At 51.5% G+C, this 24481-nt stretch overlaps 2 protein-coding genes across 2 annotated transcripts in view; both read left to right on the top strand.

Annotated features, from left to right (window-relative positions):
- FANCD2 (FA complementation group D2) overlaps positions 1-14064 on the top strand; it is a gene marked incomplete at its 5' end in the record, with an annotated part of 51193 nt that extends 37129 nt beyond the window's left edge. The window contains 12 exons of the mRNA XM_084269760.1: positions 603-716; positions 1248-1375; positions 2684-2783; positions 5543-5665; positions 6998-7091; positions 7658-7729; positions 8411-8449; positions 9048-9122; positions 10352-10426; positions 12372-12518; positions 13770-13856; positions 13954-14064. Coding sequence (XP_084125886.1) covers positions 603-716; positions 1248-1375; positions 2684-2783; positions 5543-5665; positions 6998-7091; positions 7658-7729; positions 8411-8449; positions 9048-9122; positions 10352-10426; positions 12372-12518; positions 13770-13856; positions 13954-14034 — 1135 coding nt within the window. The 3' untranslated portion in view covers positions 14035-14064. The remainder of the gene's footprint in view (positions 1-602; positions 717-1247; positions 1376-2683; positions 2784-5542; positions 5666-6997; positions 7092-7657; positions 7730-8410; positions 8450-9047; positions 9123-10351; positions 10427-12371; positions 12519-13769; positions 13857-13953) is intronic.
- An 18-nt stretch (positions 14065-14082) lies between these two features.
- On the top strand, positions 14083-16039 carry BRK1 (BRICK1 subunit of SCAR/WAVE actin nucleating complex). The gene is made up of 3 exons (XM_084269759.1): positions 14083-14240; positions 14321-14403; positions 14486-16039. Exons 1-3 carry the CDS (start codon positions 14123-14125, stop codon positions 14510-14512), a joined length of 228 nt encoding a protein of 75 aa, XP_084125885.1. The 5' UTR covers positions 14083-14122; the 3' UTR covers positions 14513-16039.
- Positions 16040-24481: the final 8442 nt, after the last annotated feature.

Raw genomic sequence — 24481 nt, 5'->3', positions numbered from 1 at the left:
GGCAATGGCTGCAAGTTGGAGCAGAGGAAGTTCCACAGCAGCATGGGGAAGAACTTTTCCCCAGTGAGGGTGAGGGAGCCCTGGGACAGGCTGCCCAGGGGGTGTGGAGTCTCCATCTCTGGAGAGATTCCAGCCCCGTCTGGACGCCGCCCTGTGCAATATGAGCTGGGGAGCTGCTTTGGCAGGGGGTTGGACCCCATGGGCTCTGGGGGTCCCTTCCAACCCCTGGGATTCTGGGATTCCCTCCCTGTTGTTCAAGGGGTGACCAGCCACTGTCACTGCACTCGCACAGCACCTGCCATCTCTTCCAGTTCTGTTAACACTGTTTCAGTACATGTGGGCCTGTCCCCTCCTTGGTCTCAGTTTGCAGTCTAACTGAAACATTAGCACTGTGTGTGCACAGATTTCCACTCCTGGAAAAGATAAGGTGTGTGTGAGCCAAGTAATTTTGCTGTCAAAATCAGTTCCTGTGTCTCCTTATGACTTTCATATTACAGGGTTTTTCCTGTTGCAAAACTATGCCCAGACAGGATTTTGTATCTGATGCTTCTCTTCCTTCTAGTCTGATGATGAATCTGATTTTTTTTTTCCCTCTTCCTCAGGAATGGTTTTACTCAGCATGAAAATACCGACTTGCTAAGATCAGGTCTCCAGGTGCTTGCAGACAGGCTAAAGCCAGGAGAGACAGAGTTTCTTCTTCTTGAGGAGCTGATAAGGTAGAATCATCCCTTTCAAAGCTTCAGAAAACTGAATTTCAAGCTGTTTTCCCTGTTTTCTGTGGGCATTATGGGTAAAGGGTGTTTGGGAGCTCTCCTAGAGACCATGCTACCTTCAGAGAAGCTTGTGTGTGATTGGGTGGCAGTGCAGTCCAACCTAATGAAAAGGACCCAGTGGACTGTAAAATTTGCAGTAATCTCTAAATCTCATTTGTTTGCATGTTTGAGACTAGTAGGTTAGTAGGATTCATGAAAGGAATGAACTTCTGGGTAGTTAACACTGGGCAGAAGCAGGAGGTGTTGCTAGATTTAGAGTAACTGGGGCTTAAGGGAAGTTTTTCGATGGCTGAATTTTTATCTATGGTGGTTGACTACCCCTTCTTCAGAAGGGCACTGCCAGACAGAGACAAAATACTGGGCTAGGGAGAGCTTGGATTGGAGCTGGTCTAATGCTTCCTTTCTATTTAGTTTTTTTTAGGGAGATTACTTACCTACAGTGTTTTAACCTTTCCTCTGCCCTGTCATCCCCAGTGAGAGCTTTCAATACCTGCTGAATTTCCAGCAGAGTGTTCCCAGCTTCTCCTGTGCCTTCACCCTCACTCAGCTCCTGATTGCCATCGCTGAGAAACCCATGGCTGGCTGGAAGAGAGAGAAAATGGGTAATGTGTGAAGGACTCTGATCTCAGATTATTTTTCATGCTGTCCTCTGCCTGTAGATCTTGGGTTCTGACTCTGGGGTGGACGTTTTAAGGCAGAGACTTTCCTTTGGCATTTGATAATCTCACTGGGTAAACACTCCAATGGTTAATGAAAGGAATGGCAGTGAATACATTGGAACCTCTTTGGTGTTTGTTTTGTTGTGCCTCAGTCACACACAGGAAGGCAGACTACAGCTCTCTTGGCTGGTGTCTTACAGCCTCACAGCTTTTCAGAGTTCTAAGAACAAGCCTGCTGTTCAGTTTTTGTCCCAGTTTAATCCCTGGTTGTGAAGACAATCATAGATCTACCATAATGTAGGTTCCTAGTGTAAACATGGGTGTCTGTGACAGCTGACATCCAAAAATTATTATAATGAACTGCAAATAGAGCATTAATTCAGAGGAGAGAGAGGAAAGCCTGCATGTTTTAAACTCCATGCAACAAATGCAGAGATTTTCTCAGGGATCAGGACCTGTTCTGTCAGAGGAACAGCACTCAAGCAGGTACAGCACAAACAGGCTTGCAGGGAATAGACAAGAAAACGACCTGGTCTTTGCTTTGTCACACACTGAAACAAAGACTCCAGACACAGTCACCTCTCTCAGCCATAACTTGTCATACTAAGACACCTTTAGAATTTGACTTTAGCTCCCCCAGTCACTCAGAATTGTAAATTCCCTCATTTGAGATGATTTTACTAATTTAAAAGGTTCCACATTGGAAGAACTGCCCACTGAGCGTGGCAGGGAATAACCAGCTTGAAGTCATGATTTCTTGGTTTTAAACATTTCTGCAAGAGACAATCAGGTTTGCTAGCAGGTTCAGTTTAAGAATTCTGGAAACTTTCAACTTGCCCAATTATTATTATAGTCCTGTGGCCAAATTGTCAGGTCACTTGCTACTGGAATTCCAGTTCTGGAAACAGGTGCCTGAAGGTTGAATGTTGCCCTAATTAAAACCAGCTTGCTGTAGGAGCTACCAGACAAATAATGCTTAATGTAAGTTTGTCAGGGCCAGAGATGGGTCAGGGTTCTGATGTGGACAGGCATTCCAGCCCAGGAGCACACTGGGTGTGTATTTATTGTATTATCATGATGTAGATCCTTGTGGCCTGACTGCTGCTCAGGGGAAAGGCATTCTGGTTTCCCAAAGCTCAGGCATGCTGAGAGGTAACGATACTGTGATCTTCTAGACACACTGCCTTTACAGGGAAGAAGGAAATTGTCTTGGGGGTCTTCCTTCAGGAAGTTCTCTCTTCTCTTTTACAGCTTCACTAGCAAAACATTTCCTCTGCCAGTCGTGGGTGAAGCCCAACGGAGACCGGGAGAGGGGCAGCCAGTTCACCAGTGCCCTGTACACTCTGCTCTGGTAAGGCCCAAGCCTGCCAAAACACTTCTAGTCATTACTGCTGCTGCACAGAATGGTTCCCCAGTCACAACCCTCACACTTACACACTTGGGCTAAAGCAGTGTTTTACAGCTCTCAAAGTGAGTGAGGGAAGAATCCTGTTAGCCATTGTCCCCAGAACATGTTTGGACCTGGTGCTTGCTGGGTGACAGCTTGTCAGGTACATCAGCACGTGTGTAGGTGTGCCTGCAGACACACAAGCTTGATTTGCACTGAGCTGAAAGAAACCAGCTCTCACCAAAGCCAAGGAGAGCAGGGCTGAGCATTGAGTGACCAGCTCTCACCAAAGCCAAGGAGAGCAGGGCTGAGCATTGAGTGACCAGCTCTCACCAAAGCCAAGGAGAGCAGGGCTGAGTACTGAGTGAAATAGAATCACAGATTTGCAGGATGGTTGAGGCTGGCAGGGGCCTCTGGAGGTCACCTCATTCCAAGCTCTGTGCCCCAGCAGGATGCCCTAGAGCAAGCTGCCTGGGACCATGTTGGGCACAACCCTCTGAGCTTCACTGTTCAATCAGTTTTAAATCCACCTCACTGCCTGCTCATCCAGCCCAGACTTCAACAGCTGTTCTGTGAGCATCTTAATGGAGACAGTGCTGAAAGCCTTACAGGTCAGGGTAGATCAATGTCCATTACTCTTCCCTCATCTGTAAGCCAGTCATTTCATCAAAGGCCTAGGCTGGTCAGACATGACTTCCCTTGCTGGGTCCATGCTGGCTACTCCAAATCACCTTCTCATCCTTCATGTGCCTGGAAATGATTTCCAGGATAGTAGTTCCACCACCTCAGCGATCAAAGTGTGGCTGACTGGCCTGTAGTTCCCTGGGTCCTTCCTCCTGCCCTTCTTGAAGATAGGTGTGATGTTTCCTTTCCTCCAGGCACTCTCCCAGCCACTCTGATCATTCAGAGGTGTCCAGTTTGCTTAGCTATTCCCCACCCAGATCCTCTTCCACAGCCTTCCTTGCTCCAGGCTTACCCCTCCTCTGAAGTATGGGATTTCTAGAGCCACTTTTGCTAGTAAAGATTGAGGTGATGAAGGCATTCTTTCCTTTTAACAAGTACCTCAACTTTGTCCATGTCCTGTGTCCCCAGGTCCCTGCCCCATTCAGCCATGAATCCACATTTTCCTTAATCTTCCATTTGCAACGTAGGTACTTCCAGAAGCCCTTCTTACTGCCCCTGATACCCCTTGCCACATTCAACAGATTCAGCTCCAGGAGGGCTTTGGCTTTCTTAACCATATTTCTACACGTTTGGAGGTGTGTTTATTCCTCCCTGGTTACCTGTCTCTGCTGCCACCTTCTGTATACTCCCTTTTTGTGTTTGAGTTTTGCCAGGAGCTCCTAGTTCATCCCCACAGGCCTCCTGGCATTTTTGTTTGACTTTCTGCTCTTTGGGGTGGACTGTTCATGAGCTTGCAGGAGGTGACCCTTGAGTATCAACCAGATTTCTTGGATCCTCTAGACCCCTGCCCCAAGAAGCCAAAGTCTGTCCTCCTCAAGGCCAGGGTTGTGATTTTGCTGTTAGTCCTGCTCTCTACTCTCAGGATCCTGAACTCCATCTTGTGGTCCCTGCAGCCAAGGCTGCCTTTGACCTTCCCATCCCCAAAGAGCCCTTCCTTGTGTGAGGTCTGGCAGAGCACCACTCCTCCTCAGCTCCCCTGTCAGACTGTGTCAGGAAGTTGTCATCAGTGCTCTTCAGGAACCTCCTGGATTGTTTTTACCTTGCCATAGTGTCCTTCCAGCTGGTGTTCCCTGTGAGGAACAAGACTTGCAATCATGGGGCTACTTCTACCTGTCTGGAGAAGGCTTCCTTTACTCATTGTTCCTGATCCAGGTGCCCTGCAGCAGACACACACTCAGTTGGCTCATCACCTATCCCCATGCTGAGCTCCATGCATTCTGTCTGTTCTCTCACATAAAGGGCAACTCCACCTCCTCATCTTCTGCTCTTCCTAAATCCAAGAATGAGGGATATATGAAATCCAGGTTTGTTTCAGGTGATGGCAGCCTTTGGTGACATTACTGTGACAGTCCTGTGTGCTGTGTCAGTTTTCCTACACACCATTGCCTGATCTGTGTCCAGAGCTGGGGCCCCAGTACAAGAAAGATGTGGGACTGTCAGAGAGGGGTCAGAGGAGCCACAGAGATGATCAGAGGGCTGGAGTAGCTCCCCTACAGAGAGAGGCTGAGGGAGCTGGGCTGGGTCAGCCTGGAGAAGAGAAGGCTGTGGGGGGACCTCATTGCAGCCTTCCAGTCCCTGAAGGGAGCAGAGGAACAGGAGGGAAATCAGCTTGTTAAAAGGGTAGAGACTGGCAGGACAAGGGGGATGGATTAAAGCTAAAGGAGGGAAGGTTTAAATTAGATATTAGGGGGATGTTCTTTCCAGAGAGAGTGGTGAGGGGCTGGAACAGGCTGCCCAGAGAGGGGGTGGATGCCCCATCCCTGGGGGTGTTCAAAGCCAGGTTGGCTGGGGCCCTGGGCAACCTTGTGTAGCTCCAGGCCTGGAGGTTGGTGTCCCTGCCTGTGGCAGGGAGATTGGAGCTCTGTGATCCTTGGGGGTCCCTTCCAACCCAGACCAGCCTGGGATTCTGTGATTCTATGATTGGCATAAGAACAAGCTTGACGATTTTAGGCCACATGTTACATGTAGGACACTGTTAAGAACTTGCTGTGTTACTCTGCATAATATTTGCTGATGAACTAAGCTGGTTTTGGGTTTAGTGTCTACCTGGAGCATACAGATAACATCTGGAAAGCTATGGAAGAAATCTCTAGTGTTGGTGTTCCTGAGCTGATCAACTCTGCCAAAGATGGATGTTCTTCCACTTACCCTACACTTAGCAGGTAATTACATCACTAGAGCTATTAATCAATGTCATGAGATGCACAGTGGCAGTTTCTGCTTTTTATTATTGATTTCTCTTACTTTGTGGTCTGTTGTGGTTTCATGTTAGTACTGCCCTGGACTACTCTGGGCATTTGAAAACATTCTTGTACACAACAGGCTAGGTTTCAGTCCAGGTGGAATGGGTCAGACGTTGAATTTATGATTTGTGACACTTTTTAACTGGAGCATGAACTGCTGTCTATTGTCAGGGATGTTGCCTCTTTTTGTGCTGCTCTGGGGGCATAAAGCACTCTAAAAGCCAACATCAGAGGTGTGGGGTAGTTGTAGGCAATTCTGGGCTGGTATTCAGGTCCTGCTCCTGCTGCAGAATTTGGAAGCATGGTTTGTGCAGGGATGGCCAACGTTCCTGCACGATGGAACTACCAAAATCATGCTGACAGCTGCAGACCCTTCACTGTGCATCCCCCAGAGCTAGGAAGAAGTGGGTGATGTCTTATGTGTGCTTCATACTAGGGAATGGTTGTGACTTCCCAGGATTCTCCATCTGCCTGGGTGATGAGTCGGGGCTGGACATGCTTATGAGAGCCAATGGGATCCTGGGGGGCATCAGGAGGAGTGTGGCCAGCAGGTCACAGGAGGGGATCCTCCCCCTCTGCTCTGCCCTGGTCAGGCCCCACCTGGAGTGTTGTGTCCAGTTCTGGGCTCCCTGAGATAAAAAAGACAGGGATCTCCTGGAGAGAGTCCAGAGGAGGCTATGGAGATGATGAAGGGCCTGGAGCATCTCCCCTGTGAGGAAAGGCTGAGTGAGCTGGGGCTGTTGAGCCTGGAGAGAAGAAGACTAAGGGGGGACCTTATGAATGTTATCAATACCTTATCAATATCTGAAGGATGGGATGCAGGGGGAATGGGCAGCCCCTTTTCAGTGTCTGTGGGGACAGGACAAGGGGCAATGGCTGCAAGTTGGAGCACAGGAAGTTCCACAGCAACATGGGGAAGAACTTTTCCCCAGTGAGGGTGAGGGAGCCCTGGGACAGGCTGCCCAGGGGGTGTGGAGTCTCCATCTCTGGAGAGATTCCAGCCCCGTCTGGACGCCGCCCTGTGCAATATGAGCTGGGGAGCTGCTTTGGCAGGGGGTTGGACCCCATGGGCTCTCCAGGTCCCTTCCAGGCACTGGGATTCTGTGAGTGTTGGGGTCAATCTCTTATGATTCCCCATTGAGAGGGATGCCCAGCTGGATAACCGTTAAGTTTCCCACATAGTTCTGGGGACAGGAAGCTGATCTAGATGCTCAGGGCTGGCTTTTAGTTTTGCTCTCACTTTCTCTACAGGCAGACATTCCCTGTTTTCTTCAGAGTAATGATGTCTCAGCTGGAGAGTTCAGTGAAAAGCATCCCAGCTGGGAAGCCATCGGACTCGGGTGAGGTATGCAAATATAAATGCACTGGAGTTTTTGAGGGGAAGGAAATATAAGTTAAACTGTACAGTTCCATAAAGATGTATAAATTGGAAAGGAATCATCTTCTGAGCTTTGTACAGGAAATGCAAGTCAGGCAGCTTCATTCATGAGCCAAAAGTGATACACAGAGATAAGTAGCTTCCTTTATTTCTGCTTTGTACCATGTCAGAAGCCTAGTAAATCCATCAGAAGCTATAACCAGAAAATGGGTAGTGATCAGCAAAGCACTAAGCTGTGTGGTTGGTCTGCACACCTCTGGAGGAGTACAACATCATTTTACAACCAGGAGCTACTTTGAGAGCAAGGCAGCCTGCTAGCTCTTGGGATTTTAAGCCATGTGGGCACTGATCAGGCTGGAATTGCTGTTAAGTGGTTTTGCTGTGATAGATCTGCCTGTGGAGAAGCTTTGTTCCTCTGCCTTCAGCAGCAACCACCACCACCATGCTTTGGGTACAGGAAATGCTGAGAGAGCAGCCAGCAAGGTGAGAGGAGACACACCAGCTGGGGTTGTTGTTCCCTTGTGTCCCACCAGGTGCAGCTGGAGAGGCTGCTGCAGTGGAACATCGCCGTGCGCAACTTCCATATCCTCGTTAACCTGGTCAAGGTGAGGTTCTGCTGTGGGTTTTCTGGCTCTCCCTTCCCATTCCCAGCAAAGACCAGTGTACCCAGGGCACAAGGGGAAAAGGTGAAGCATGGCTGACTGGTGGAACAACCCAGGGGTGGTAAATAAAGCCGGTTAGGATCTGTGTGGGAGGGTTTCCCTTTAGCATTCACCTCAATGCTGCTGAACTCTGACAGCTTGTCCATCTTACTGACATAGTTCTTTCTTTGCTGTTGGACCACAACTGTGTGTGACCTGTGCAGTGACACCTGGTGCCTTTTGCCAGCTGGCACTGTTAACGTAACAGCTTTGTTATTTCTTCCAGAACACCTTATTTTGCACATCCCAGTTCTGTTCAGACCATTACATGGTTACTTGCCCATCAGCTGGACTTGGGTCTCTTGGGCCCCAAACTATTAAGAACTTGAGACTCGTTGGGACAGTTTTGTGCCAGCTGCAGAAGCTGTGCCCACCACCAAACAGCCATCCTGCCAAGTACTTCAGCCTGTTTCACACGCTTACGTGGTGTTCCCTGTTGAAACTTGAGGATGGCTGTTGCCTTAGAACAGGTTCCACACCTGAAGGGTTATTTCACATGAAGGGCTGTTCTTAGTTGGCTGCCATGTTCATGTTTCCTTTAGACTTTCAGACTGATCGTGCTCTTCTTTCTTCTCATCCAAGTAGGTGTTTGACAGCAGGCCTGTACTCAGCATCTGCCTGAAGGTAAGCAAGCATCCAAAATACCCAAAGAGAGCAGTTCAAGTACCACCTGTCTTGAGTCATTGCCTACAGTGGAGTAGAGTGCTTACTGAATTCCCTGGAAGAAGCAGAGTGTTTCTTATGCCTTTAACTGCCTTCCATTAATCCTCATTGTGTGTCTCAACCACAGTCAACTCAGTGCAATTGGCATTGCTGACTTCTGACCCTTTCCCCTCTCTCCTTTCCAAATGAGAGGAGGTATTGCAGTGGACAGATCTCCCTCCCCCTCTGCAACTCTCCCTTTTCTGGCTGGAACCCATGTATATGCATAGTGATCCTAACATTCTGTGTTTAGTTCAGTTTTATTCCCAGTTTGATAGTGAGTAAGAACAGGGATGTGTACATTGAGCCCTTGTCCTTGTAGCCTCTCTTTACAGTGATTCAAGTGGCATCCAGTATTGATCCTGTATATTCCAGTACAGCCTTCACATGAATATAGTCCTTTATGGTATAAGAACAGTCTCCATGGTAGCTTGAAAGAATGTGTCCTTAGCTGACTCTCTGATGGTTCTTTGAGAAGGAATTTAAGTTGCCTTCTGATGCATTTACCATTCTTTTATAGTATGGACGCCTCTTTGTGGAAGTGTTCCTGAAGCTTGCCATGCCTCTCCTGGACTACAGCTTTAAGAAGCACAGGGTAAGCCTTTTGGAGTCAGAACTGTCTGGGAATGGTTGGGAAGCATGACTGATGCTTGCTAGAAGAAGATTCCTGTCTCTGGTCACACACTGGCATGACATTGATGACACCTGGTGACAAACATGTCTGATGTTTTCAGCTGCCCTCTGCCCTGTTTACCTCCTGTCCAGTGTGCTCTCAGCAAACACAGCTTGTCATGTCTCTTCTGGTGGGATGACTTTGCTGTTAGCAATGGAAGCCCCTTCAACCTCCATCTCCTTCAAAAGGTATTACCACAAAGGTGTTGCCAGAGAGGAGGAAGCTCACACGAGCAGTCAGGCTGGTGAGGGCTTGTGGTCCAGGTGGACAGTGACACTGGTGTCTTTGCAGTAATTTGATAGTTGCAATTGTTTGAGTAGGACAACATACCTGAGTGCAGGTGGACAGGCCAACCTTGCTGCACTACACAAGCAAGATGAGTTCACTTACTTCCCCTGCTTTGTTGCAAGGCAATCCATCTTGGTCAGTGAGACTCACCTTCAGCTTAGTCTTCACAGTTTTTCTCTCTAATAAATAACTGCTGTTGCAAATGGAAGATCTGTTCTCATGGATGTTTGAGGGAATAAGGTTGTCAAGCAGATACCTAGTAATTTACACTGGACAGTAGAAAGCACCATGTAATCTGCTCAATAAGGAGGATTGATAGCCAGAGTTCATGTTGGATGTGTTTCACATACCACAAGCTAGCAGTATGTTTTATACTTGTCCTCTGGTTCTTTTAATTCAGAAAGTTGTGCTCAAGGCAAGATGTGGCAAAGTTGTCTTGATTTTAACTGCCCCACTGTCACTGATCCACATTCATTCTGAACTCCAGCTCAAAATCTGTTTCAGTTCAAAGTGCATGGCTTCATGTGGTCACTGACATTACCAGTTACTTGACTTAGATCACAGAATCACAAGGTTGGAAAAGACCTTTGAAGATGATCAAGTCCAACCATTCCCATCCTGTGCTAAACCATATCCCTGAGCACCTCATCTACCCTTTTTTTGAACACATCCAGGGAAGGGGACTCAGTGCAAGTCTCCTGTGGCTTAATCCTGTTCACCTGATGTTTCCAGCATACATGTGTCCTATCTCTGTCCCATAACCTTTTGAAAGGGCTGCTGGGACTAACACTGTTTCCTTATTCTTGTTTCCCTTATGGAAAAATCCTTTGAGAATGATTAGCTGGTCTGTTTATTTCTTGCAGGATGATGTGCAGAGCTTGCTGAAAACCTTGCAGCTGAGTACCAGACAACTTCATCACATGTGTGGTCATTCCAAGGTAAGAGAAGTTCTAAATGCAGCAGCAGCTCCTGTCCTAGGAGTGATTTATTTCTCTTCTGCTGCTTTTCCAAGGCAACGTCAGTTTCTACCTGCAGGCTTCCAGCAGTGTCTCCTCTGAGATGAGGAGAAACAGCTTTGGTTAATGGCTCAAAAGTTGAAGTGTTTGATCTGGAAGTGGCTGACTTGGATGTCAGATGAGGTGATCCTGATGTTTGTAGGACAGAGGTTCTTGACATCTTTGGTTGTTGGCACCTGTAAGAGGTGTCTCTGAGAACAAGGTGAGACTTGCACAAAGTATAGATGCCAGATTGCCAAAGCTTCTCTCCCAAAGATCAACAGCCATGTGAGTCAGAAGAATCAGCAATAGGATGACAAGGGCAAAACCTTGTTCAAAGTCCTCCTGAGGTGCCTTTTTTGGGATTGTGACATTGATAATAGGGAAGGGGGCAAAGGGGGGAGGGAAGGTGGTAACAGGCAAGCAGTCTGCCAGTCTCTCTGTAGGAGCCTTGGAGCAGGAAGGAAGGAGAGGATTAGTGGGGAGAGACAGGGTTTCTTGCAAGAGGAAATCACGTGGGAGAAGGCAGTTAGAGGGAACCTCATGTGTGTATCTGTTCCTGTTAGACATCTGAGAGGTTCAAGAACACATGTCCAAGAAGGGAGCGTTCCCAAAGTAGTCGAAAGGAGAAAGCCAGCTATTAGCATGTCTCCCCAGGCTGGATTGGTTACCAATTTAGTCCAGTGTTAGTCAGGAGCCTGAAAGTCTAGCTGGAGAACAAAGCATATTATTGCAGCTGCCAGCACAGGGGAGAACAGGAAGCAGGCACAAACCCTGGAGGTGCTAGAAAGTTCTATGTTTGAATGTGAACTCCTCATGCCTGTTTAAAGTCCCAGTTGGCCCTGTAAGCAGGACAGCACTGCAGCTTGCAGTGCCTTGCCTGTGCACCTGACTAGCAGTTCCAAGTGCTGTGTCCCCTGGTCCCTGTTAGCAGGTACCTGCAGTTAGGCAACACCCCTGTTTTACCACTCTTGCAGTCTGGTTGGGACTCTGTAATTTGTGCAAGAAGAAGGCAGCAGCTGCATGTAAGCAAATAATGGATGCAATGCACGCTCCACAGCTGTTTGAAGAGGAGTTGATGTAAACATTGGTTAAGCCAGGCCTAATTTCACTTTCATGCTAGTCTCTAGATGCTTGCTGGTGTGCCATGCAGTGTAACCTGAGATCTGCTGCTCTCCCTCAAAAAGAGCATCACACAGCAAACAGCAAACAGTAGCCATCACCTGGAAGTTCCCAATGGGATCCTGAGGGGCATCAGGAGGAGTGTGGCCAGCAGGTCACAGGAGGGGATCCTCCCCCTCTGCTCTGCCCTGGTCAGGCCCCACCTGGAGTGTTGTGTCCAGTTCTGGGCTCCCTGAGGTAACAAAGCCAGGGATCTCCTGGAGAGAGTCCAGAGGAGGCTACAGAGATGATGAAGGGCCTGGAGCATCTCCCCTGTGAGGAAAGGCTGAGTGAGCTGGGGCTGTTGAGCCTGGAGAGAAGAAGACTAAGGGGGGACCTTATGAATGTTTATCAATATCTGAAGGATGGGATGCAGGGGGAATGGGCAGCCCCTTTTCAGTGTCTGTGGGGACAGGACAAGGGGCAATGGCTGCAAGTTGGAGCAGAGGAAGTTCCACAGTAACATGGGGAAGAACTTTTCCCCAGTGAGGGTGAGGGAGCCCTGGGACAGGCTGCCCAGGGGGTGTTGCCTTAGACAAAATGCTTATCTGAGTTTTATTTTTACAGGAAAGATACAAAAGAAGTTGGCCAGGAAATGCCATACTGTGTGCAAGCTTTGTGGGGATCATGTCCCACCCCTCCCACCTGTATAACCAGTGGCTTTTTAAATAGCCAGAATACTTGGGCAGGAATCAATTCTGATCCTGTTGTACTGTTTCATGTTTAGATTCACCAAGACATTGGGCTGACCAACCACGTGCCTTTGTTGAAGAAGTCTCTGGAGCAGTTTGTGTACCGGGTGAAGGCAATGCTGGCTTTCAACCACTGCCAGGAGGCGTTCTGGGTGGGAATCCTTAAAAATCGGGATCTTCAGGTGAGAATTGCTTGTGGGCTCCATGGGGAGGTTTCAGGCCAGGTGTGTCTTTGTGTCCTCACTCCTTTGGTTTGGGAGCTATTGCTGGATTTTTAGCGTGTTCTTAACTGAATGCAGGTACAGCCTATCAAAATCCATAGGGAAGTATCGGGAATGCCAGGACTGTTCCCTGGAAAAGAAACAGGGGCAAGTAAAACCTGGGAAAGGACAAAGCTCATCTTGCCTAGACAGCTGCACCTCTGCCTCCATGCAGGTGGAGCTAAAAGGGCCAGATTCATGTGGCTGTATTGCAGCTGTGTCTGGTGCAGCAGAAAGCAGCAGCAGGGACAGGAAGGGGATTGTCCCTCTCTGCTCTGCCCTTGTGAAGCCCCAGCTGGAGTCCTGTGTCCAGAGCTGGGGCCCCAGTACAAGAAAGATGTGGGACTGTTGGAGAGGGGTCAGAGGAGCCACAAAGATGATCAGAGGGCTGGAGCAGCTCCCCTACGGAGAGAGGCTGAGGGAGCTGGGCTGGGTCAGCCTGGAGAAGAGAAGGCTGTGGGGGGACCTCATTGCAGCCTTCCAGTCCCTGAAGGGAGCAGAGAAACAGGAGGGGAATCAGCTTGTTAAAAGGATAGACAATGGCAGGACAAGGGGGGTGGATTAAAGCTAAAGGAAGGAAGGTTTATATGAGGTATTAGTGGGAAGCTCTTTCCAAAGAGAGTGGTGAGCGGCTGGAACAGGCTGCCCAGAGAGGGGGTGGGTGCCCCATCCCTGGGGGTGTTCAAGGCCAGGTTGGATGGGGCCCTGGGCAACCTTGTGTAGCTCCAGGCCTGGAGGTTGGTGTCCCTGCCTGTGGCAGGGGAGTTGGAGCTCTGTGATCCTTGGGGTCCCTTCTAACTCAGACCATTCCATGGTTCTCTGAAAGCAGCAGTTTATTTCAGGATTCAGGGCCTGTATCTCTGAGGGCTTCCCTGAAGCACTGCTCTTGCACTTAGTGTTTGTCACGGGGGGTACGGGGCCCCCCTCCCCTGCTGGGTGGCAAGGCCTTCATGCAGAGAAGGGAAGAGCCCAAGGAGATCCGGTCGTGCTCACAGCCCGGGCTGCCTGTGGCTCCAGCGGCCACTCCCGCCCGTTCCCACCAGCGCCGGAGCAGCGGGGCGGCTGCAGCCCTCAGCGTGCTGTGTGGGGTGGCAACGAAGCGCCGCGCTCTGCCCTCCTCGCAGCCCTGGGCTGCTTCCCAGGCCTCAGGACGGGGCTTTTGTGTCCACGCAGGGAGAAGAAATCTTGTCTCAAGCCCGGGACTCGCAGGACTCTGCCGAGGAGGACTCAGCCGACGGCTCGGCCGGCAGCCCCGCTGAGGTACCGCGCGGGCGGGCCCGGCCGAGCCGCGCTCCAGTCAGGCGGGGCGGGGGGCGGCGGGGCTGACTTGGGCTCTGACGGCGCTGTCTCCCCGCAGGAACCGAGCGGCAGCGACACGGGCGGCAGCGACGAGGAGGCCGCGGCCGAGCCGGGCCCGTCTCCCGCGGGGCGGCCCTGAGAGGCGGAGCGGGAGGGCGGGGGAGGAGGGAGGGCGGGCGGTGCGCGCAGGCGCGGTGCGCGCCGTGGTGGCGGCGGCGGCGGCGGCCATGTCGGTGCAGGAGGACCCGGTGCAGCGCGAGATCCACCAGGACTGGGCCAACCGCGAGTACATCGAGGTGATCACCAGCTCCATCAAGAAGATCGCGGATTTCCTCAACTCCTTCGGTGAGGCGGCGGGGCGGTTGGCGGCGGCGGCGGCGGGCCGGGGCGGGCGGCCGCGCTCTCTGACTGCCGCTTCCCCGCAGACATGTCGTGCCGCTCCCGCCTGGCCACCCTGAACGAGAAGCTGACGGCGCTGGAGCGCAGGATCGAGTACATCGAGGCCCGGGTGAGCGGCGGGCGGGGGTTGTGGGGTGGGTGGGTAGCGGCGGGGCCGGGCTCGGCTGAGGCGTTTCCCTCTTCCCCGGCAGGTCACCAAGGGCGAGACGCTGACGTAGGCCCGGGGCGGCCCCCGGAGCCCGACCCCGCCGGAGCAGCCGCCGCCCCGCGCCCCGCTCGGGGCCTCCTGCCGCCGCCGCCACCGCCGCCGCCTCTGCTCGTGTTGCCAATAAACCGCTATGCCCCTGCCCTGCCTGCTCTCTGCCTGCCTGCCGGGGGCCGCCCCGCCGCCTCGGATGGCCGCGGCCTGCCCTCCCGCCCGCCCGCGGCCTTCGGGCCCGGCGCCCTCCCCGAGCGTGGGGGCTGTGGCGGGGAGGGCTCCGGCGCCAGGGGCTGCAGGTCTGGCTGCTGCCAGCTCCGGGAGGCGCCTGGCCGGTGTGGCTCTGCCTCCGAGGTGCTCTGTGCCCCTCGGGGGGGTCGCAGCAGGAAACCTGGTGATCCCGAGGGTTTGGAGGGTGTCTGAGCCTGTGCGTGCCGGGGCTAGGTGGGGACAGCAGGCACACCCGGCGTGGTGTTCGTGCCACAGGAGAGCGCCCTTTGCTGGCACCTGGGTGCTTGTCCTCTCCTAGGAAGCAAGCAGCAAAGAGAAGGACGTCTCTTGGCCTACTGCACCTCTATCTCAGGCTTTCAGTGAGCAGCCAGAGCTGCAGGCTCATTGCTCATACTTAGTGCTTGCTGGGGAGCTGGTGTCAGTAAAGGTCTTGCTTCCCAGCAGGCTGTACATGTCTCGGTATGTTACTCCAACTCAAAGCTCTCTTTCTCATCATGGCAATGCAGTGCTCACCGGGCTCCTGGGTACCTTAATATTCTTTGCATTTTTGAGCCTGGCAGGTCTGACAGCTGGTTGTTCCTCAACATCATCCCCTGCCCCAGCTCACAGTTCAGTTCTCCAGAGGAAGCTCTGTGTTTTCTATTGCTTAAATAAGTGCTCCTCCAGCTTGTCCCTCAGCTCACGTAGCCAGTTTCACTATAGCAGCAGGGTGGGCTGCACAGGGACAGCCCTAGCAGCTTCTGGGGAGTAGCCCCAGGGGAACTTCCCAGGGGAAGTCACTGCAGAGCTGATGGCAGGGTGGAGCAGGCAGGGATCATCATGCTCAAGGTCAGTACCAAGTGATGACAGAAGGCCCTGTCATGCAAGATAAGTAGGCAGGAGGAAAGCAGCCACCTCTCTCCTTGAGGCACTTGCTCTGTGGCCCAGGTACATCAAAAGCACACCTGTGGCCCACACGTGGCTTGTTCCAGGTGAGCTGGAGAGGAGTCCTGAGAGCTCCGTCCTTGGAAAGAAGTTGCTGCTTGTCTGGACAGCTCCACCTGACTTTGAAGTTAGCTCTGCTTTGATTGATTGTGGGGTGGAGAGAGCTGGAGACCACGGGCTGTCCCTGCCTAAATTATCCTGAGACCCTTCACCCAGAGACTGAAGGGGGGACAGAGGGTGATGACTGAAAGCCAGGAGTGCAGTGTGAAAAGGCAGGCACTGCTTCTGGCTGCCCTGGGTGCATGGGGGATATAGCTCCACCTAACGTGCATGCTGCACAGCCGAAAGCATGCAGGCTCTAAGGAATAAAGACACCTACTCCTTGTCTGTCCTGGAAGTTCTCTGCATGGTCTCCTCCCTGTCACACGTGCTCAGTGACCAGTCGGTGGTGCTGGAGGGTCTGGGGGGGTGGGTGGTGGTCGCACACCCGTGTTTGTGGGCACATGCAGTGTCACCAGCCTTGTGCAGTGTAATTCACCTGCTCAGGACCTGCTTCCTGAACCAGCGTTCCTGGCCTGTTACTGGGAGTGGGTTGGGCTGTGCAGGAAGGGCAACAGCACTGCTCCCTGCCATGGTCAGTTAGCTTCACCACCCCTCACCTCAACCTCAGTTACAAAGCTGCCCCTCAGACGAGCTCCTTTCCATGGCATTGATTTACATTTTCCTCTCTGGAAGTTTGGCAATAATTTTTTTCAGCACTTCCATCCTAAATTAATTACCAGAATACAGCCCACACTGTTTGGGGTTTGGTTCATCCCTTCCACTTCCCCACTTGACTGCAGTGTCCTGGGGGTATGCCAATCCCAATTTAGTCTCAGAGCTTTACCTACTTGAACTATCTCTGCTCCCAAATGTGGTCCTCTGTCAGAAGACACACCTGATGGGACCCCAGACCTATTTTAACCACTTCTCTTGCTTTGTTAGTGTGACAGAGGAAAGCCTCTGGCCACCCAGGAAACGTATCCATTAGTACCACCACCTCCCTGCACCCATTTTGTCTGGGGACCTCAGAACACCCAAATTGCCAGCAAGCTCCAGGGGAATGGCCCTGGTTTTGGTTTAAAGGATTATTTTTAAGACCAGTTGGGCACTTGCCATTATTGGTTTGCTTACTCCTGTTACTCCTACGTGCTAGAGCTGTACTTAAACCTGACCCCGTAGCATCTGCACCCCAGTGTGTCTGCTCACACTTGGCTTCTGCAACTTGTGGAGTCACCATTACCTGGTGATGTGGTTTTCTGGCATCACACACCATCCTTCTCTATTTTGAGCTGCCTTTAATTGTTCTACCACTTGCCTGTTACTAGATTTTGCATTTAAGTTTGAATTTTTATCTGTTTTACTGGTACTAGTGCAAGGACACCTTGTTCTGCAGCCTCCTTTGCAGTTTTATCCACCAGTCCAGCACCCATATTTACAGCTGTTTGACCAAACCTCTGGGTGTCATGGGAGGTGAGGAACTTCCCCTGAGCCAGCAGTGGCTCTGGCAGCTGGGAAGGGTGATGGGATCCTGGGCTCCATCAGCAGAGGGGTGGCAGCAGGGACAGGGAGGGGATTGTCCCTCTCTGCTCTGCCCTCCCCAGCTGGAGTCCTGTGTCCAGAGCTGGGGCCCCAGGACAAGAAAGATGTGGGACTGTTGGAGAGGGGTCAGAGGAGCCACGGAGATGATCAGAGGGCTGGAGCAGCTCCCCTACGGAGAGAGGCTGAGGGAGCTGGGCTGGGTCAGCCTGGAGAAGAGAAGGCTGTGGGGGGACCTCATTGCAGCCTCCCAGTCCCTGAAGGGAGCAGAGGAACAGGAGGGGAATCAGCTTGTTAAAAGGGTAGAGAATGGCAGGACAAGGGGGATGGATTAAAGCTAAAGGAGGGAAGGTTTAAATTGGGTATTAGGGGGAAGTTCTTTCCAGAGAAAGTGGTGAGGGGCTGGAACAGGCTGCCCAGAGAGGGGGTGGGTGCCCCATCCCTGGGGGTGTTCAGGGCCAGGTTGGAGGGGGCCCTGGGCAACCTTGTGTAGCTCCAGGCCTGGAGGTTGGTGTCCCTGCCTGTGGCAGGGGGTTGGAGCTCTGTGACCCTTGGGGTCCCTTCCAACCCAGACCACTCACACCTGTATCTCCCATATTGCCCTGCCCCTTGAGCTTTACCCATCAGCTCTCCTGCTACTCCTCATCTGCCCCCAGGGAGAGCTCGACCCATTCCAGTTGCTCTCTGACAGCAAGAGCAGGTGGCTGTGGTGTTTGTTTGACACTGGTGCCCTGGCAGAAGGGAGTGGAGGGATCTTGGAGGAGCACTCGTTGCTGTTTGCTCCCAGAGTCAGCAGTGGTGGGACTCCAGAGGTCAGGAAAGCCATGACGAAAGGCTGTAGGCAAGGAGAGGACTGGGCTGTTTCCAGCTGCCTTCAGTGGGGATGCTGCAGCCTTGGGCATCCTGGCACCCTATTTGGGAAGCTTTCCAGCTTTTCCAGGCACCTCTGACACCTGCAGAAAGGTCCTTATGGTCTTTGCCACCTTGTTGCTGGACACTGACCCTACAGGAACATCGTCCCAGCTGTTTGAAGGCACCTGAAGCTTGTGTCCATGGAACAGAAAAGAGCAGTGGCAGGTGAGCTGACTGCAGCCTCTGCTGGGGAAGGAGCAGGTAGCCCAGGGTGCAGGGAAAGCCCTGGGCAACAGGAGGAGAGTTCCTCCCATCCTCTGCTTTATCTCATGGGGTTGCAGTGGAGAGGCAGAGCAGGAGAATGTCTCCCTGAAGCACCTGAAGAGGGGGTGAAACTGCTCAGCTGGGATTTCCTCTTTCTCTTCCCTCCCAGGGCCAGGGGACTGCTGCCCACTGGTTGGGCTGGTGCAATGCAGAGCCAGCCTGGGTGAGAGGAAGGAGACACAGTGCAGGTGACACACCTGCATCATTTTGGCTGCAAAAACCTATGACCACAGAAGTGTTTCCATACTTCCTGTAGCGTGAGGCTCTCTCCAGGGCACAAACATGTCTCAAAACAGAGTTCCTAACCCCTGGGGCCTGGTGAATGCCAGGGGGCTGTGAGCACCCGCAGCGCTCGTACGGACCCAGCGCTGGATTATTTGGTTTCTGCAGAGTTACCTACAGCTGACTTGCTGCTTTTTTCTGCATAAGGACCTGAGCAGGTACTAAAGGAGACATGGTTAAAGCTTTGGATTCCCTAGTCCCCACCTCATCTGCCGTGGCACATTATGGAGCAGGAGAGTCCCCAGCGACACCATCGGTGCCTCGCAGTGCTGCTGAGTGCTGTGCATCAGGCCTGGGGTTCTGGGAGTGTAACACCCCAGAGGAGCCAGAGAAAAAGAGGGAAAATTATTGGAAAAGACACAGGAAGGGGGAGAATGGGGGACACTCATACAGACCCTGGTGAAAGCCAGCATACAGGGCTCCACCTTACAGCAACCATCAAATGTTACAGCAGAACACTCTGCATGACGTGTAATTCTTCTTAGGAGGAAAATTTTGATTTGACAGCTTACTGGTCATAGTTCCCCATTAGGACCTAAATAGCTGTGATCCCATGTGCTCTTGGACAGAGTTCAGGGTTATTTTCAGCAAAACCAAACCAAGCTGGAACTGAATAAAGAGAAAAAAACAAAACAACTTTGAGCCTGAACCTGTTCCCAGCACGAACCATATATTCTTTATTATCTTGTTTTCATACACACCACAGAGCAGGTAGAGCCTTGTTGATGACTGACTTCTGGCAGGGAATGTTTCACAGAGCAATGGTGCACAGTGCAGGGCTACAGTGGATGCCTGAACACAAATACCCTGTGCTTGAGAGGAGTGTGTGTTTGTGCAAAGCATCAGCAGGATATACACAGCGTTGGAGAGGCATGAGTTTGCTTCCTTGTCTTCAAGGCAGCTGGGAAATAGGGGGGCTCTGTGTTTAATCTCATTCTCCTTTTATATAATAGTGGAAGTGGTGGCCTTTGAAGATGGTCATCTGAAAGCAGCCTGCTCTCCCTGACTGCACAAACCAGCTCGTGGCACAGAGGTGACTCTTCTCACTCACCAGCCCAGCACAGAAAAGCCTCCCTAAAACAAGCTACTCCCTTCTCCCCTCCTCTGTGCTACCCTCTCAGAAGCAGATGGAGCAGATTTCCTTTCAGAAATCCATGCTGCATTCATCCCCATGGAAAAATACCTCTGATGCCTTTTATTTCATGTGTTAACACTTGTTCAAATTGCTTTGACAGGCTGCTTATAGAGTTTGTGGAATCAGTAATTATATTCAAATTAAATGAATTAATTTGAAAAGCTGCATTCTCCCCAGCAGGGTATGAAACCAGGTGAGCCCAAGAAGAACCACCACCAAAATCTGCCAGGAGCATCTTCAGCACGTTGGTCAGAAGGGTCGTGAAACCTTTTCATTTATGGCTAGAAGGATGACTGCTGGTTTGCTGCAAACTACCAAAGTGAGCTTTACCTTTGTTTTCTAAGCAAGAAGAAATGATTCCTGTATCATAGAGTTACAGAATCCCAGAATCCCAGGGGTTGGAAGGGACCCCCAGAGCCCATGGGGTCCAACCCCCTGCCAAAGCAGCTCCCCAGCTCATATTGCACAGGGCGGCGTCCAGACGGGGCTGGAATCTCTCCAGAGATGGAGACTCCACACCCCCTGGGCAGCCTGTCCCAGGGCTCCCTCACCCTCACTGGGGAAAAGTTCTTCCCCATCTTGCTGTGGAACTTCCTGTGCTCCAACCTGCAGCCATTGCCCCTTGTCCTGTCCCCACAGACACTGAAAAGGGGCTGCCCATTCCCCCTGCATCCCATCCTTCAGATATTGATAAACATTCATAAGGTCCCCCCTTAGTCTTCTTCTCTCCAGGCTGAACAGCCCCAGCTCACTCAGCCTTTCCTCACAGGGGAGATGCTCCAGGCCCTTCATCATCTCTGTCCCTCCTCTGGACTCTCTCCAGGAGATCCCTGTCTTTTTTATCCCAGGGAGCCCAGAACTGGACACAACACTGCAGGTGGGGCCTGAGCAGAGCAGAGCAGAGGGGGAGGATCCCCTCCTGTGACCTGCTGCCCACACTCCTCCTGATGCCCCCAGGATCCCATTGTGTCTCTCAGCCCCCAGGGCACACTGCTGGCTCATGGCCACCCTGTCACCCACCAGGACCCCCAGGTCCTTCTCCGCAGAGCTCCTCTCCAGCAGGTCACCCCCAGCCTGTACTGATTCCAGTGGTTATTCCTTCCCAGGGGCCAGACTCTCCATTTGCTTTTGTTGAACCCCATCTGGTCTGTCCCTGCCCAGCTCTCCAGCCTGTCCAGGTCTCTGGATGGCAGCGCAGTGTCCTGCGTGTCAGCCACTCCTCCCAGCTCTGGATCAGTGGCACTTGCTGAGGGTGGATGCTGTTCCCTCATCGAGGTCATCGATGAAGATATTAAACAGTTATTAAAATTGATGTAAGAGTTCAAATAACAAGGCAGTTAATTGACAAAGAATCCTCAAGTGAGCAGGAAGAAATATACCTCACAGCATTCATTTATATCATGGCCTGAGTGTGCCATTTATTCCTTCTGCTACACAGACACTAGTGGGGGGGGAAAGCACAACACCAATGCAAGCAATTTGCCAAAAAATGTGTTTAATATAATATTTATATAATCTTCTTACGTGCTGCCTGTTGTGAGAGGGAGCTCTAAGGAAAGAGATGTTTTTTCTAAGTCAAAGGTTATGGAAAATCTCAGCTGTCTGGGAACGAGCAGCAGCACTTGACTACAGCTGCACATATGGAAAACAAGCAGTACAAAAATAGCCAGACAAACACTCCAGCGATGCACATAATAAGATTCCCCCCTTTCAGAGAGCCTGAGAAAGGCCAGGCAAGCTCTGAGGGTCTGAGCAGATGTGAAATGAGAATTCCCACTCACCAAGATAGGCCTTGCCAAACATTTTAAGTCTCCCCTCTCGGGTACTGTTCCATGGAATCACAGACAGGTCTGGGTTAGAAGGGACCCCAAGGGTCACAGAGCTCCAACCCCCCTGCCACAGGCAGGGACACCAACCTCCAGGCCTGGAGCTACACAAGGTTGCCCAGGGCCCCATCCAACCTGGCCTTGAACACCCCCAGGGATGGGGCATCCACCACCTCTCTGGGCAGCCTGTTCCAGCCCCTCACCACTCTCTCTGGAAAGAACTTCCCCCTAATATCCAATCTAAACCTTCCCTCCCCTCAGCTTCAATCCATCCCCCTTGTTCTGCCATTCTCTGTCCTTTTAACAAGCTGATTCCCCTCCTGTTCCTCTGCTCCCTTCAGGGACTGGGAGGCTGCAATGAGGTCCCCCCACAGCCTTCTCTTCTCCAGGCTGACCCAGCCCAGCTCCCTCAGCCTCTCTCCGTAGGGGAGCTGCTCCAGCCCTCTGATCATCTCCATGGCTCCTCTGACCCCTCTCCAACAGTCCCACATCTTTCTTGTCCTGGGGCCCCAGCTCTGGACACAGGACTCCAGCTGGGGCCTCCTGAGGGCAGAGCAGAGAGGGACAATCCCCTCCCTGTCCCTGCTGCCACCCCTCTGCTGATGGAGCCCAGGATACCATCACCCTTCTCAGCTACCAGAGCCACTGCTGGCTCAGGGGAAGTTCCTCATCCACCAGATAAACCTGATCATAAACTTTCCTTTGCTAATCAGCCTTTTCTTTAGCCTCAGGGAGAAAATACATACTGGGCAGGAGACCTTGGAAGCCACAAAAGCACGTTTAGGGCAAAAAATTTTTCAAGGTCCATTAAGTGTGTAAATATTTCAGATGTAACTATTTACAAAGGGCACGAGTCCAAGTCAAACATTTCCCAAATGGATGCTCCTGCTTGGTCAAGTCTATCTGAGCACAAGTTGGGATGAAATATCTTGGATGAAAACTTTGTGAGTGCTTACCTTTACTCTTCTCTCCTGCTGACTCCTCCTAAATGCAACTAAATTATCAGATTTTTCTTTTTCCTTGTCCCACTTTCCTAATTAACCACACTTGGGGTAAAAACTCAACAACCTCCTTGAGGGCTGGCCACACAGATCTTGAGCAAGCCCCAAGATTTCCAGCAATTCTTGCTATCAGTACCTGTACTGGTTCATCAGCTATGTAATGTGTTTTGCTTTTAAGAACACTTAAGGCTTCTGCAAACCTAGTATCCTGCAGTCCAGCTTTTCCAGGAGTGCAGCTGGCTGCACAATGCCAAACCATCTAGGACAAGAAGGAACAAGCCTGATCACAAGCAGACAATGGGAAGAGCATTGCAGGGGCTGAGGGCTAAGGTTTGCCTTCCAACCTTGAAGAAAAGCTGTGGAAGAGGATAAACATAGTTAAGCAGAAGATAAAATCCACCAAAAGAAACCATGAGAGCCCCACTGCATCTGCAGTGAGGCTCTGTCCATCAGTCTGTACCATATTACAGGCTGCCTTTGCAACTGGTACTTGGGACCCTGCTGATGGAGGAGATGATGTTTCAGGGGGTTACAGAATCACCAGGTTGGAAAAGACCTTTAAGATCATCAGGTCCAACCATTCCCATCCTAACAAAAACCACATCCCTGAGCACCTCATCTGCCCTTTTTTAAATACACCCAGGAGTGGGGACTCAGCCCCTCCCTGGGCAGCCTGTTCCAGGCCCCACAACTCTGCCAGGGAAGAACTTTTCCCTCCCATCTGACCTGACCCTGCCCTGGCACAGCTTGAGCCCATTGCCCCTTGTCCCATCTCCTGTCCCCTGGCTGAAGAGACCATCGCCCACCTCTCTGCACCCTCCTGGCAGGGCAGTGGAGGTGGGGAGAAGGTCTCCCCTCAGCCTCCTCTTCTCCAGGCTGAACACCCCCAGCTCCCTCAGCTGCTCCTCAGAGGATTTGCCCTCCAGCCCCTTCCCCAGCCTGGTTGCCCTTCTCTGGCCTCTTTCAAGGACCTCACTGTCCTTCCTATGGTGAGGAGAATTACTGTTAGTGAGCAAGTTTCCAGTAGCTGGAAGGGAGAGATGGGTTGCTTTAAACTTTTACCAACACTAGGGAAACCTTGCAGCTGTGGGGTTTTCATGGGGTTTTTTAATTTTTAAAGCCAAGGACAGAAGGATGAGCTCCTGCAGTGCCCAGCCCCCTGAGCTCCATCATGACTTGCTGCTCGTGCCAGCTGCAAAAATCCTCTCAGAGTTGTGGGTGATTTGATTGTTTGTGGAGGTTTCATTAAGCCCAAAAAAACATGTAACAAGGAATGAACAGACAACTCTGAGGCCCTCTCAGGGGGACATACAACTGCAGGAGTTCTTACAGAGAAGCTTTCAAATGACTCCAGCAAGTGGCCCTCGCTCCATGCTGGAGCTATTTTTGGTCACACACCAAAAATAGGGTGACTTAAAATTGAGTTTCAAGCTATGCCAACTGTGCCAACGTTCAGCTCTGCTGACGTGTTGGCTGTGTGCATGCACCACGTTAGTCCCCCTTCTTCACTGTGTTATCAGTGGGCAACAAGGCTTGCTAATGCAGAGATGGCCACAGGTATGTAAAAGTGACTTGAGCTTCTTAGGAAGATAAAGCAAATGAAGTATTAATGCTCCAGATGAAATCAGAGGGAGTTAAGAAGGATTATGCATTGACACCAAGGTGGACACAACAGACAACCTCCATCTCCACAGAGCCAAACACCTGTCCTACACCTTGAGAAGCTGTGCAGCTCTCCAGAGGATGCACAAGGAGCTCCATCTTACTTTGATGGTGCCCCAAAGAATAAAAAGTAACTCCTTAACTCAGAGCAACAGTGAAAGTTTCTTCTTCCC

This window comes from Gallinula chloropus (assembly GCF_964237585.1).
Source record: "Gallinula chloropus genome assembly, chromosome: 12".
Classification (NCBI taxonomy): domain Eukaryota; kingdom Metazoa; phylum Chordata; class Aves; order Gruiformes; family Rallidae; genus Gallinula; species Gallinula chloropus.
The sequence above is the reverse complement of the archived record's forward strand: the minus strand, read 5'-3'. Positions and strand labels throughout refer to the sequence as shown.

What these genes read in the sequence shown, in the direction of transcription:
- BRK1 (XM_084269759.1), top strand. Translation starts at nt 14,123, where the DNA reads ATGTCGGTGCAGGAGGACCCGGTGCAGCGCGAGATCCACCAGGACTGG. An exon ending in GGATTTCCTCAACTCCTTCG is followed by an intron (nt 14,241 to 14,320) that starts GTGAGGCGGCGG and finishes GCTTCCCCGCAG; the next exon opens with ACATGTCGTGCCGCTCCCGC. An exon ending in TCGAGTACATCGAGGCCCGG is followed by an intron (nt 14,404 to 14,485) that starts GTGAGCGGCGGG and finishes CTTCCCCGGCAG; the next exon opens with GTCACCAAGGGCGAGACGCT.